This window comes from Terrapene carolina, unplaced genomic scaffold, assembly GCF_002925995.2.
Source record: "Terrapene carolina triunguis isolate 2854851 unplaced genomic scaffold, T_m_triunguis-2.0 Scaffold93, whole genome shotgun sequence".
NCBI lineage: Eukaryota > Metazoa > Chordata > Testudines > Emydidae > Terrapene > Terrapene triunguis.
The window spans coordinates 31,517,901-31,531,193 of record NW_020664444.1 but is presented as its reverse complement, the minus strand read 5'-3'; the positions used below and the strand labels follow the sequence as shown (position 1 = coordinate 31,531,193).

Below are 13,293 nucleotides of genomic sequence, written 5' to 3'. Positions count from 1 at the left end.
GTCTCCTGAAATCCCCCTTCATTTCTCACCCCATCTGATCCACATGCCCCCCAAACCCAACTCTGTAAATACTTATGTGATGGTCCCAGTAACAAATTACTAGGGATGAGATTATTCCAGCCCTTTTCCAGCTGCACAGGGGACTAACAGAAAGGAAGCCCACCTCCTTAGTGCCCTGCTCAGACTGTGACTCCAACTGCTGGGCTCCTCACCTGGCAATCCCAGCTGTGACCCCTCCCTTCACTCAGTGCCAAGGTAACTGCCCAGGTATACAAGGGGAGTAACTTACTTCCCACCCAGTCCATGGGAGGAGCGGAGGAGGGAATGGGACTGAGTCACAACTCATTCTCTGCTCTGTTCTGCTCCTGGGGTGGTGCAGCTTACCCAGAGGAGGAAGTAAAGTTACAATTTAGCCCTGAAAGATTACTGGCAATGGAACCCTTGAACAGAAAAAAGGATTTTGTGATCTCCTAGTAATTTACCACCAAAAACACATGCATCTACCACTCAACAATAAGGTGAATGCAATGTTTCATCGCTTCCAAGGCCAGAAGGGACCATTGTAATCACCTAGTCTGACCCCCTGTATAACACAGGCCAGAGAATTTCCCCAAAATAAATTCCTACAGCAGATCTTTTAGAAAAAATCCAACCTTGATTTAAAAATTGTCAGTGATGGAGACTTCACCACCATCCTTGGTAAACTGTTCCAGTGGTTAATAACGCTCACTGTTAAAAACTTCTGTCTTAATTCCAGTCTGCATTTGTCTAGTTTCCACATCTAGTCATTGGATCATGTTATACCATTCTCTGCCAGACTGAAAAACCGATTATTAAATATTTGCTCCCCATGTAGATACATACAGACTAATCAAGGCATCCCTTAACCATCTAGATTGTGCTCCTTGAGTCTATCACTATAAACCATGTGTTCTAATCATTTAATGCTTCCTTTCTAAGTAAAGTGCATAATTGGGATGATGTACAAACGTAACAGGAGAAATGATGTATTAGAAATAAGGCAGCTGTGGACAGGTGGAGGGGAAATAGCCCACTGAGGCTCTTGTACATAAGAGGTGAGATTTCACTCTGAACAGTACTGAAGGGGCCAGTTAAACGACCATGTCTGATGTGACATTTCACAGCTGGCTTTTGCCAAAGGACAAATGTGTTTTACTTTAGATCCCATGAATCACACATTATGTAATTTGCTGAATTGATATTGTTTCATTTAATACTTTAAACAAACACTGTAATTATTCCACAAATTACATTTTTTAGATAGGGTTGTCAACCCTTTCTGAGAACATAAGGCAAACGCCGAACGTGACAATGAAAAAACTGCACACAGCTCACCAAAGAACTGTCTGTATTGTTTCTTCTGGTTTTCCACTGACCTACTGCCTGTTTTTCTAGTCATGCATCTTAGCAGCTGCTTGGCTCCCAAATGTGCTTCAGCTTTAACAGTAACAAAGACATGATGTTGAAACAGCTGAGTGGATTTAAGGTTACTGACATTTTTAGGACTCTCTTAGCAATGCTGCTTTCCCTCTAGAGCTGATCATGAAAGTCCTGCATGATCTGAGTTACATTTGTTTTGTTATTTCAGCTCTTGTTCTGTCTCCAGATACTATATTTGTATGTATTTTAGCACAGAGGCAGAAGTGTGACTCGCTGTCTGCATACACATCCCTGAATCTGTCAATTCAAAGGTTGTCTACAGTGTCAATGTCAAGAGCTTAGGACTCTGAATTGTTTCAGGATGGGAAAAACTTGAGCCCTGCTGAGCAAGTGTAGACTTCAAGGCAATCTTTCTGAGTGAAAATTAGCTAAACGAACATGCCCAACGACCCTAGCCCTTGCTGGAAAATGTTACGATGCTAAAGACTGACCAACCAAGGGACTTTAATCAGGGCACATGTATCCTTCCTGCATGAGGGTGTCATGCCAGAAGCTGTGACAGATAGGACAGTCACATAGAGACACCACCTCCAGAGGTTACATACAAGGACAAGATGGGGAGTTGGATTGATCAGCTTGGCTTGTATATCTGTTTATGAGGTTTTCTGTTCAGGACTGGGATGTAAATGTGCAGGGAGCAGAGGGTTGTTCTAGAGTCTTTCAAGGAGCATTGAGACTTGTCAGTTTTCTTGTTAAATGAATTAGATCAATCAAAAGGCATGTCCTCTGCGGTGTTCTGAACCTTCCTGGGCAGGGCTGTCCTTAGGCATATGCAGCATACGCGGCTGCGTAGGGCACCCAAAAATTTCGGGCACCACCAGGACAGCAGGTAAGAGCGGGTCGGCTCCCGCACACCCAGCGCGTGCTGCAGTCTCCTTAGGCACGGGCCGTATTCACAGAGCCGAATGCGCCAGCACCGGGCATTCTGCGTGAGGGAGAGGGTACAGGAGTCTCTGCGGGGAACTGTGACTTTCCGCCGCCATGAGGTGGGCCAGGCGGCTCGGTATCCTTTGCTGCCTCCCCCATCTCAACCCCTGGCCTGCGAGCCAGGGCTGCTGCAGCATCTGCTGCGTACAAAGCTCGGTGTGTGTCAGCAATGATGGTGGGGTTATTCTGGGGCTCCGCAGGCGGGGTAGTGGCTGTGCCCCAAGTTGGGCATAGGGGCACCAGTTTAATAATACTGCATAGGGCCCCATAAATCCAAAGGATGGCCCTGTTCCTGGGGAACCCCAAGGTGTGCAGCCACGATTATGCCCGTGGCTACCCCTTTAGATGCAGTGTCAACTGCACCCACTGCAGCTTGATGGAAGGTTTTGGCCACCAGTCTGCTTTCCTCAATAAGGGCCTGGAATTGGGTCCTGTCCTCTTTAAGGTTTTTGTCCTTGAAGTCCAAGATCTTCAAGTAATTGCTGAAATCATATTTTGCTAAAAAGTCTTGGTAGTTAGCAACATGGAACTGAAGACTTGTAGAAGAAACACCTTCCTCCCTAGAAGGACAAATTGTTCAGAGCCCTTGTCTGCCGGTGTAGCCTTGGGGTGTTGTGACCTAGATCTTTCTTGCACCACCAACGGAGCTGGGTGCTCGGTGTGTGAAGACGACCTCCGCTCCTTTGGCTGGTACAAAATGGTGCCTCTCAGCCTTTTCAGCGTGGAGGTGCAGGCAGCCAGAGTGTGCCAAACTACCCTCATTGGTTCCATGATGCTCTTGCTTACTGGAAGGATCACTCTACTGGGCCATAAGGTTGTAAAATTTTAAGGAGTCATTGTTGAGTATCCTGCACCTCTTCTAGTGGAATCTGGAGGTCATTCGCCACTCTGCAGAAGTCTGTAGTCAACAGGTAGTGATGGCAAGGATGGGGCAATTGCCTCATCTGCTGAGGACGGAGACACACCCATCTGTGCCGGTGGGACCTGCAGATCCAGTTCAATCTCTTCTCCCTCATACTCTGATGGAGCCAACAGGTGTTGCATGGGAGAGGTGTGGTGGGACTGACAGATGGAACTGGAATGTCTGCCATATGGATCCCATGGGCCCCAACATAAAAGATCGACTGGTTGAGGGGGACCCCACAGCACTGGGTACCTTCAGTCCCTTGAACAGTCATATGTAGGTGGAGGACAGATCCCTGATTTTCTTGCGTCCCTGTTTGGAGTCACTGCCCTATCTGGGGGTTAAGGAACTTTTGGAGCCTCCAAAGAGAAAGTTGGTTCCAGCTCAACAGGCAGAGCCATTGGTACCAGTGGCTGAAAGCTCCAGCCTATGGAATGAAGAAAGAAACATTCCCCTCTTTTCGAGGTAGTTCCTTCTCCATGTCATAATGTCTCTAGTCAGACCCGAAAGAAGAGGAGACTAAGGATAAAGTAGGGTGAAGTCATCCTCTGGTGAGGTGAAAGTTTCAGTTTGTCCCAGAGTCCATGATGTGAAAGTAGTCGTGAACGATAGATCTTGTGCATCCACAATCATTGTAGATGGCAGGTCTTTACAGTGATGGGTCGGTACCATCGAAGAGTCTACTTGGAAGCTCTTAGATGGTGTAAGTATATGCCAATCCTTAGGCTTAAGAATCAGAGCTGAAATTGGTTCCATCAGAACTCTTCTCTTTCGATCCTTGCCCACATCTGAGGACTCACCCAACTTGGATGCAGACCTGGAAGGAGATCTGTCCTTATGCTTACAGGAGCACCCCTTACTCTCATGAGAAGTCCTAGATGATGACTTCTTAGGCTTACAGCTCTGGCTTCTGCTCCCTATCTCGTGCTCGGAGGCATGCTGCTCGTCAGTTGAGGCTGATGTATGGGGGAGTCTCCCTGGCCTGGATCAGACTGAGGTCTCATAGCCTTCTCCATAGGATGTTTTCTTAGCCGCAGCTCTTGTGCCTCACAGGTTTGAGGGGGAAATGAACAGCAAATATTGCCCTTAGCTGAGATATGCACGTCTCCCAGACAACAGAGGCAGTGTTGATGTTCATTGCTCACAGAGAAGGAATGGGTACAGGAGACGCAGTTCTTAAACCTTGGACTCTGGGCCTAATCTTTGTCCATAAGGAGAGACTCCATGAGGCAGGGAGAAACTAAGGGTTGGTCTACACTACAAAGTTAGGTCCCTTAACTACATCACTCAGGGGTGTGAAAAATTTCACACTCTGCAATGTAATTAAGCTGACCTAAGCCCCATATAGATTCCTGTAGGTTGATGGAAGATGGTTACCGCATCTCAGAGAGGTGAATTTACTACTGAGATGGAAGAACTCCCCTGTCACTGTAGTATGGGTCTGCACTGCAGCTGTGCTGCTGTAGTGTTTTTAGTGTAGACATACCCTAACTATACTATATATTTACAGGTTTGAAGCAGAAGTCTGGAGAAATCTGTGGACATAGAGGATTCTGACTCAGGCCACGTGGCAGTAAGAAGGAACTGAAGAGGCATAAGTCCCACCAACACTTATACCCTTGGTTCAGAGCACAACAAGAACAACTAAACAGGCACGGACCAACGGACACTACTTGCTAGAAATCTCAGGTGCATGGTGCGTGTGTGTACCCACTTGTGGAATACACATGTAAGGACCAGCACTCGAAGAAGCGCGTATTACGCCAGTCCTGCTCCCTTTGGTAAATTACTGGATTGAGCTGCTGCAATACAGAAGCCCAGCGGTGCCAACTGGCAAAGGATTCACTACTCTGTCGGCAACTCCTATCAGGCCTGACAAACTCACTACTGTTAACACATTGCTTTCATGGTATTTATCTATAAATAATGACTTGTAAGGTATCAAATGAAAGCTGGTGACACACTGGCCATAAGTGATGAAAGCTGTACATACAGATGGTGTGTAAGCAGTTGTGTACCTACTAAAATATGTTTTAAACTATTTAAAAAGGTAAAGTTGACAAACAGGTTTTCTGCCAGACAAACTATCTATATCCATTCACCTATCCCTGTCTCTGATGTAAATTAAGCGTTGTAAGCCAAACACATAGTAGCTACATTTGCATTCCAAGTCAACATGAGGCTGAGAAGTCCCCGTGAGGGTCGGCACACTGAAGAACAAATGGAGGGCGTTTCCAACCTTTACTGGTCTGTAACTGGGGGTCAAGACAGATATTTTGGTTGTCCATCACCGAGGGAGCAAAAAGGACAGCGCCTTTTGCATTCATGAATGGTGGATCCTAGCCATGTAGGTTGGTGAAACTAGGTAGAAGCTTTAGGTGAGACACTGCTTTAGACACGGATTTCAGCCCATTAAAGGTAAATGCAGGCTCTAAGAACCATGTTATACCTTTTGTTTTACATGTAACCATTTCTGTATCCATTATCTTTTCTCAGTATCTCTTAAATCTTTATCTCTGACAATAAACTTACAATTGTTTCACTATAAATACATCTCTGTGCCATGGTGTCCTACAAACCCTGATCCTGAGCTGTACCAATGAAGCTATGAGTATATACTGTTCCTTTGGGAATAGCAAATCTGGTAATTACTGAGAGCATCCAGTGACAGGGGCTGAACACTACAGGGGGATGCTCCAGAGGAGCTCAGGGACTGGGGTACATCCAGTGTTAACTTGCAAGGCAAAGCAGGGGCTGGTAGAGCCCTGAGGAATTTGTTTGGGTGACTAACAGACTGGGGGTGTCAGGGACCTGACACTGTGTTTAGCACAGACAAGTCTCTCTCTCACGGAGGCACGGGGGGGTAACAGTGACTCTCAGCTCTGGGCACCCCAAGAAAGAATCACAGCTATTTCTGCACCAATGCCAGATGTCTGCCGCAGCACAATGACATCCGTGTAGTTCCAAGGGGACAGATTTCCTAAATGTAGACAGGTCCTTGGAAGCTACTACAAGGGCAAGGCAATCTGTATCAACAGACTCTGCCTAGCTGTTCTTTACCTGTCCTGACATGTATCTGTATAAATGCTTCACCAACCTACCTGACGCTCTCGGCTCCAATACAAGACTCAGATGTACAATGGAAGAGCAGCCCACAAGAGGCAAATCTCCTGTAGGGCTACTGATGAGGACAGGTTTTTATCTTAAAACAAAAACAACCCAGTGAATATATGAACAGACCACACACAGAGATCAGCCCGTCTAATAAGCCTGAACACAGGTATCTGAGGAAAAGCTGCTGACAGAGCCAATTTCTATCATGTCAAGGGACTCAATTTAAACACAAAAGATGGTGGTTGTTTTTTTAACAGAAGATTATTATTTACAATATTTCAAGCTGTATAATCCCCAACCCAGCAGAGAAAGCTATCTGCCTTTTATTATTTGGACAGATTCGACAGAGACATCTTAATGAAATTCACATGTGCTGGTCCAACACAATCCAGACTCCTCCATTCAGGAACACAAGATTCCTCCTGGAACAGCCATGGGAGATATACTAGTTCTTCCCTATGGTTTTAACCTGACACTGACTGGCTGGGCTCCAAAGACTGACATCTGGAGATTCATGGTCACTTGTACTACAAACATTTGCTTCCTACTTAGGAAAATGCCAAGTGATTTTTTTTTTTAAATACCTCCTTTGCACAGATGCAAAACCATTAAAAAATATCATCTGAAAATTCCAAAATAAAATAAATAGTTCCTCTAAGAATAGCCTATTGCAATATTAGGATGTCTTTAGTAACCCATAACTTTATTCCAAGCAAACTGTGCAGGAAGTGAGACAAAGTAGGACTGAAGGAAAGTCAGTGAATAAGACAGTGGCATGCTTGGAAGGATATTTTCAGATAAGTTTCAATATAACTTGAAGTCCTTCACACCAACTGCAGTCCCAGCTCCCCGATGAGGGCTTCCTAATATTATCACCACAGTGCAGGAAGTTTACTTCAGTCAATCTGTACTGATTCTTCCCAAACGAGCAGCTTTCAGATGCCTTATTAATTTTTCTTTGTGTGCATAAATTGTTTAGAAGACTGAGAGTTTAATTATCTTTAAAAACAACAACAACAATGAAACAAGTTTGAAGTTCTTCAAAAATAACAGAGTTTTCTTTTAAGGTAAATCAAGGCACAGACTCTGAAATTTCACAGTCCTTTTCCAACAGCAGTAACCCCTCATGATTTGGGCAGGAGACACCAAATTTTCCCATCATTCCACCAGATATGAGGACTTGTTATAGCCCATACGGCTAGCCTGCCTTGGGGGGGAGGGATAGCTCAGTGGTTTGAGCATTGGCCTGATAAAACCCAGGGTTGTGAGCTCAATCCTTGAGGGAGCCATTTAGGAATCTGGGGCAAAAATCTGTCTGGAGATTGGTCCTGCTTTGAGCAGGGGGTTGGGACTAGATGACCTCCTGAGGTCCCTTCCAACCCTGATATTCTATTATCTATTTATTATATTCATTGCCTTGCCTTCATTATAGTCTGCCTATATTCAGCAGTAAATATAAGGAACCTACAAGCCTGTATCCTGTAAGACATTGGCTTCAGCAGTTAGCATAAGACTTGAGGCCTAGGAACTTTGGCACAGATCAATGACCTAATGGTCACCCCTAAGTTTTGGGGAACTGGAACTAAGAGTGAGAGGGGGAATTTTGTCCATAATGACATCAGCCAACCACAGGAACATGAACTAACACCAGCTTTTGGATAGAACGTCCACAAATATCTGACTACAAGAGTGCCATGGCAACGGATTGACCTACATGATAATAAGTTGAGATCATTAATATGCTAACCTATAGGAGAATGACACGCCAACTTTGGTAAGTGAGGAAATACAAATAAGGAAGAGGAGAGAAACCCCACCTCATTAGACATAGTGGCGTTAGTGTAACATATTATAAAAGCTGTATCCCAGCTTGTGTGCGGGAGGAGAGAGAGAGACAGAGAGAGATGTAGCCCTTGGGAGATGCCAGAATAATGGCCACTGGTGATGATGAGGAAGGTGATGGTGATGAGGAAGATGATGGCTAACATTTCAGGTTGTTCTGAATATCCATATATTCACATCATCCCTTGCAGATGTACATTCTGTATTCTCTCTATCTACCTTACTGAGTTAGAGTGTTTGTGACTGTGCTAAATGTATTAATAAATTATTGTAAATAAGAGTTCTGCCTGCCGGCCTAGCCAGTGGGATGGCTTGAAGGTAACAGCTAAAACAACATGAGTAAATGGGTTTTAGTTCCCTGCACGTTATCGAACCGTTCTACAGTGGTGGAGCAGAAATTGAGCGACGAGAGGCTGCTAAAAATGTCAAGTACTAGGCTAACATGGAAAAGGACAACCCTAGCGGTGTGTACTTACAATTGTAGGTCGCTGGCAAGGGAAGAAATGTTAAACCATCTGACGGAGGAGAAGAAAAGGATAAAATGCGATAGCCTTGGTGTCAGCAAAACCCAACGAAAGAAGGAGTTGGAAGGCAACTGGAAGGATGGAAGCACTGTGAGGCTCAGAAAGGGAGATGGAACTAGAAATGTTGGAGGAGTCGGATTTATCATCAGTAAGGATTGGTCTTTGAAAGTCATACCATGCCAGCTAATATCATCACGTATTGGTGTGTTGCATCTTCAGATGGAGTCAAAAGCTACCCTTAAGGTCATCCAGGCCTACACTCCCACAAGTGCAAGTGAGGACGAAGAAGTGGAAGAATTCTACTGAGAGCTCGAAAGAGCCTGTGACGGGTTGGATCACAGAAACCCCCTTGGGAGCTGCCACCCGATGTGCCAAGACTACCCCTGCTTCTGTTTTCCCTGCCAGCTTAGGGCTCCAGCACCCTGTCTTGCTGAGCCAGCCACTCCTGTCTGGCTCCAACACAGACTCAGGGTCTGAATCACTTGTCCCAAAACTGCAAGTTTACCCAAAAACAGCTCACAGGAGTGTGCTTGTCTTTAGCACTCAGATGCCCAACTCCCAATGGGGTCTAAACCCAGATAAATCCGTTTTACCCTGCATAAAGCTTATGCAGGGCAAACTCATAAATTGTTCGCCCTCTATAACACTGATAGAGAGATATGCACAGCTGTTTGCTCCCCCAGGTATTAATACATACTCTGAGTAAATTACTAAATAAAAAGTGATTTTATTAAATACAGACAGTAGGATTTAAGTGGTTCAAAGTAGTAACAGACAGAACAAAGTAAGTCACAAGCAAAATAAAATAAAATGCGCAAATCTATGCCTAATCAAACTAAATACAGATAAGTTCCTCACCAGTTCCAGAATGCTCCCTTTTACAGGCTAATCTCCCTTTAGCCTGGGTCCAGCAATCTCTCACAACCCCTGTAGTTACTGTCTCTTGATTCAGTTTCCTTCAAGCATCCTGGGGGGGTGGAGAGGCTCCTTCTTTAGCCAGCTGAAGACCCCCTGGAGGGGTCTCCCCCAGGTTTAAATAGACTCTCTCTTGTGGGAGGAGACCCCCCTCCTCCCTCCTATGCAAAGTCCAGCTCCAAGATGGAGTTTTGGAGTCACCTGGGCAAGTCACATGTCCCTGCATGACTCAGTCTTTACAGGCTGAAGCCATTGTCCACATGGTATCTTGCATGTCTCCAGGAAGACTTCTTATGTGGATTGGAGCATTCCAAGATGCATTGTTCCCCAAGTGTTTCCTGATCAGGTACTTAACCTGGCGAATTCCTTCCTAAAGAAGCTGACCAAATGCCTCCCAAAGCTTACTTAGAAACCAAGCAAGCATACAGCCCATATTCTTAACCTCAGGTAGAAAATGATATATATATGTACAAATAGGATGAATAGATATAGTAGACCATAACCTTTACGGAGATATGTTACCTGGCACAGGCAGCACAAAACATATTCCAGTTATGTCATACATACATTTATAAGCACCCCCTCCCCATAGTGGGGTACACTGTCACAGAGCCCTCACGCAAAAGTCCACTTACACTGTCACGCTGGGAGATTTTAACGCCAAGGTAGGGCGAGGGAAAGCTGGTGAAAAGTTCATAGGGAGATATGGCAGTGGCAAAAGGAATGAAAGAGGAGAAAGGCTGGTAGCGATGGCAGAAACGAAAGAACTGTACGTGGCAAACACCTGGTACAAAAAGACCACAAGAAGGTGGACGTGGATCGTGCCAAACGTGAAGAGCAAGAATGAAATCGACTATATTTTAGTCAATAAAAGGCGCATCGTTCAAGACGTCTCTGTGGTGCAGCCTTTCAACACCAGCAGTGACCATCGCCTGCTTAGAGCGAAGAGTTGATTTTCGACAAAGCGGTGAAAAAGAAGGCGTTACAGACGGCAAAAAGGAAACAGCGGCGGAAGACATTCGATGAAGCAAAGCTGAAGAAAGTGATTTCTGGGTTTGACTGGAGCCAGACGGAAAAGTGTGATGAGTACTATAGCATCTTTGCTGACAAGCTGAGACGTTGCATAAAAGCAGCTGAAATTGAAAAGCTGAAGTAGACGAAGGGAAGAATCTCGAATGAAACGAAAAGCTTGTTGGAGAAGCGGAGAAACATGAAAAGGAGCTCGGATAACAACCTCAAGTACTCCATTCTGTGCAAGCTTATACGGCGAAAACTGAAGGATGACTTTGAGAACTTCCGGAAAGAAAAGCTCCTCAAAACAGCTGAATTATGCAAGAGCCTCAAGACATGCAAGCGGGAATTGACACAGTATAGATTGAGCGTAACAGCATTGAAGAACAAGAACGGAGAGACAGTAATCGACACAGCAGGGATGGAGAAGGTCTCCAAGGACTTCTATACAGAACTGTTCAAATCAAGAATCAACGTCCCTCTCCCAACGCTCCAAGAGTCACAAGAACGCGTCCTCCCAATAATCGTCGGCGAAGTCTGAAGCGCACTACACCAGATGAAGAAGGGAAAAGCTCCAGGCAAAGATGGAATAATGTCAGAAATTATTTCTGCAGGAGGCAAAAAACTTTGGAAGGCCCTCGCTTTAAGATTCAGTCAGTATCTTGAAGAAGGAAAAATACCATCAAGCTGGAAGGAGTCGAATACCATCTTGTTGCACAAGAAGGGCAATTGAGAAAATCTTAAGAACTACCGCCCTATATGCCTGCTCTCTCACATCTACAAGCTCTTTACAAAGGTGATAACAAACCAACTCTCACAGAGTCTGGATGAACAACAGCTGAGAGAGCAGGCAGGGTTTCGAAGGAATTTTAGCACGATCGACCATATATTTACCCTTAGCCAGCTCCTAGAAAGAGCGAGGGAATACAAACTCCTGCTGTGCATTGCTTTCGTCGACTGTGAAAAGGCCTTTGATAGCATCGAGTTTAACACATTATTAAAGGCGCTCACAGAGCAGGGCATTAACACGCAGTACATCAGTTTGTTGAAGGAAGAGAATACTGGATGTACAACAGACATTATTCTCCTCGAAACCCCCCTCCGCATCCCAAGCAAAAAAGGCATAAAGAAAGGAGATACGATTTCACCGAAATTATTCACCGCCTGCCTCGAAATGGTTATGAACAAGATCAATTGGAAGAGTGGTGTCAACATAAACAGAGAACGATTATCTCTTCTCAGATTCACGGACAACATCGTACTAATTGCCGAAAGCACCAACCAACTGCAGAACATGCTACGAAGACTTGACAAGAAAAGCAGTCAGGTCGGCCTGAAAATGAAATACATGCGATCAGACGTCTTACGAAAAGCCCAAATAACAATAACAGGAGAAGAAATCGAAGAAGTGGAACAGTACATATATTTGGGACAAGAAGTTAATATGTGCCAAGATCTGAACGGAGAACTCTCGCGAAGGATTCGGGCAGGATGGTATGCATTTAATTCCATCAAGGACGTCCTCAAAGGAAAAATCAACAAGACCACACGTACAAATATCTTCAATTCAACAGTGCTGCCAGCCATGCTGTATGGCAGTGAAACGTGGGCACTGACTAAGAGAGAAGAGCAGTGGCTGTTGGTGGCTGAAAGGGCAATGGAACGAGCTATGTTGGGAATTTCCCTTATGGATCCCAAATGAAATGATCAGAGAACGCACTGGTGTGAAAGATATTGTCGTGGAAAGCAGATATAACAAGATGCGATGGGTGGGCCACATAGCACGGTTCACGGACAATAGGTGGACCACAATCATTGCTGAGTGGTACCCGCAAGAACAGAAAAGACCACCCGGTCGGCCTCTAAGAAGATGGGAAGATGACATTGTTAAACGTCTCGGACGAACATGGAGAAGAAAGGCAAGAGTGCAAGAAGAATGGCAGACGTGTTGTGATCGGCGCAGTCTTAACAACAGCTGAAGACCGATCGATCCAGGTGATAGAAGAGTTCCTATAGTGCGAGTGTTGCAACTGTGCATATCGCGGTTCCCAAATATATAGTAATTTTAATAATACTGAGCCTGATCTTGGGGCAAGAACCTGTCAACCCTCAAAGTGATAACGGAGAATTCTTAATTAATCAATATAATTAATACATAATCTATAGATCAGGCTACATTGTGTCCTTGAAAGAGTGTAAACAAATTTACCAAGAACCATCATCAGTGTTGTCTAGCACAAAGGTTGCACATATGAGGCAGCATCTCAGGATAACAACACTGAGAATTTTTTAAAATTCATCCTAAGAAAAGTTTGGCAAATACAGATTCTACCTTAGAGACTCAAATCTTATTATATGTATTCCAGTACTGCCTAGAGGCCTCATCTGAGATCGGGTCCCCATTGTGCTAAATCCTGTACATACACGTGGTCAGAGACAGGCCCTGCCTGCAACGTGTGTGTAATATCACTAGTTGAGAATGGCAACATTAAATTTAAAGAGGGCCAAGTCTTCCGGGGTTGTTTTTAGCTAGAGGTCCATGGGCAGAAGCACTAAGTCATGAGTGTCAAGTATCAGAGGGGTAGCCGTGTTAGT

At 44.9% G+C, this 13,293-nt stretch overlaps 1 protein-coding gene across 1 annotated transcript in view; it reads right to left on the bottom strand.

Moving 5' to 3' along the window:
* The window catches only part of MPG (N-methylpurine DNA glycosylase), a 49,611-nt gene that overhangs the window by 20,050 nt on the left and 16,268 nt on the right, over nt 1-13,293 (bottom strand). Inside the window, exon 3 of the mRNA XM_026650786.1 lies at nt 1,357-1,531. Coding sequence (XP_026506571.1) covers nt 1,357-1,531 — 175 coding nt within the window. The remainder of the gene's footprint in view (nt 1-1,356; nt 1,532-13,293) is intronic.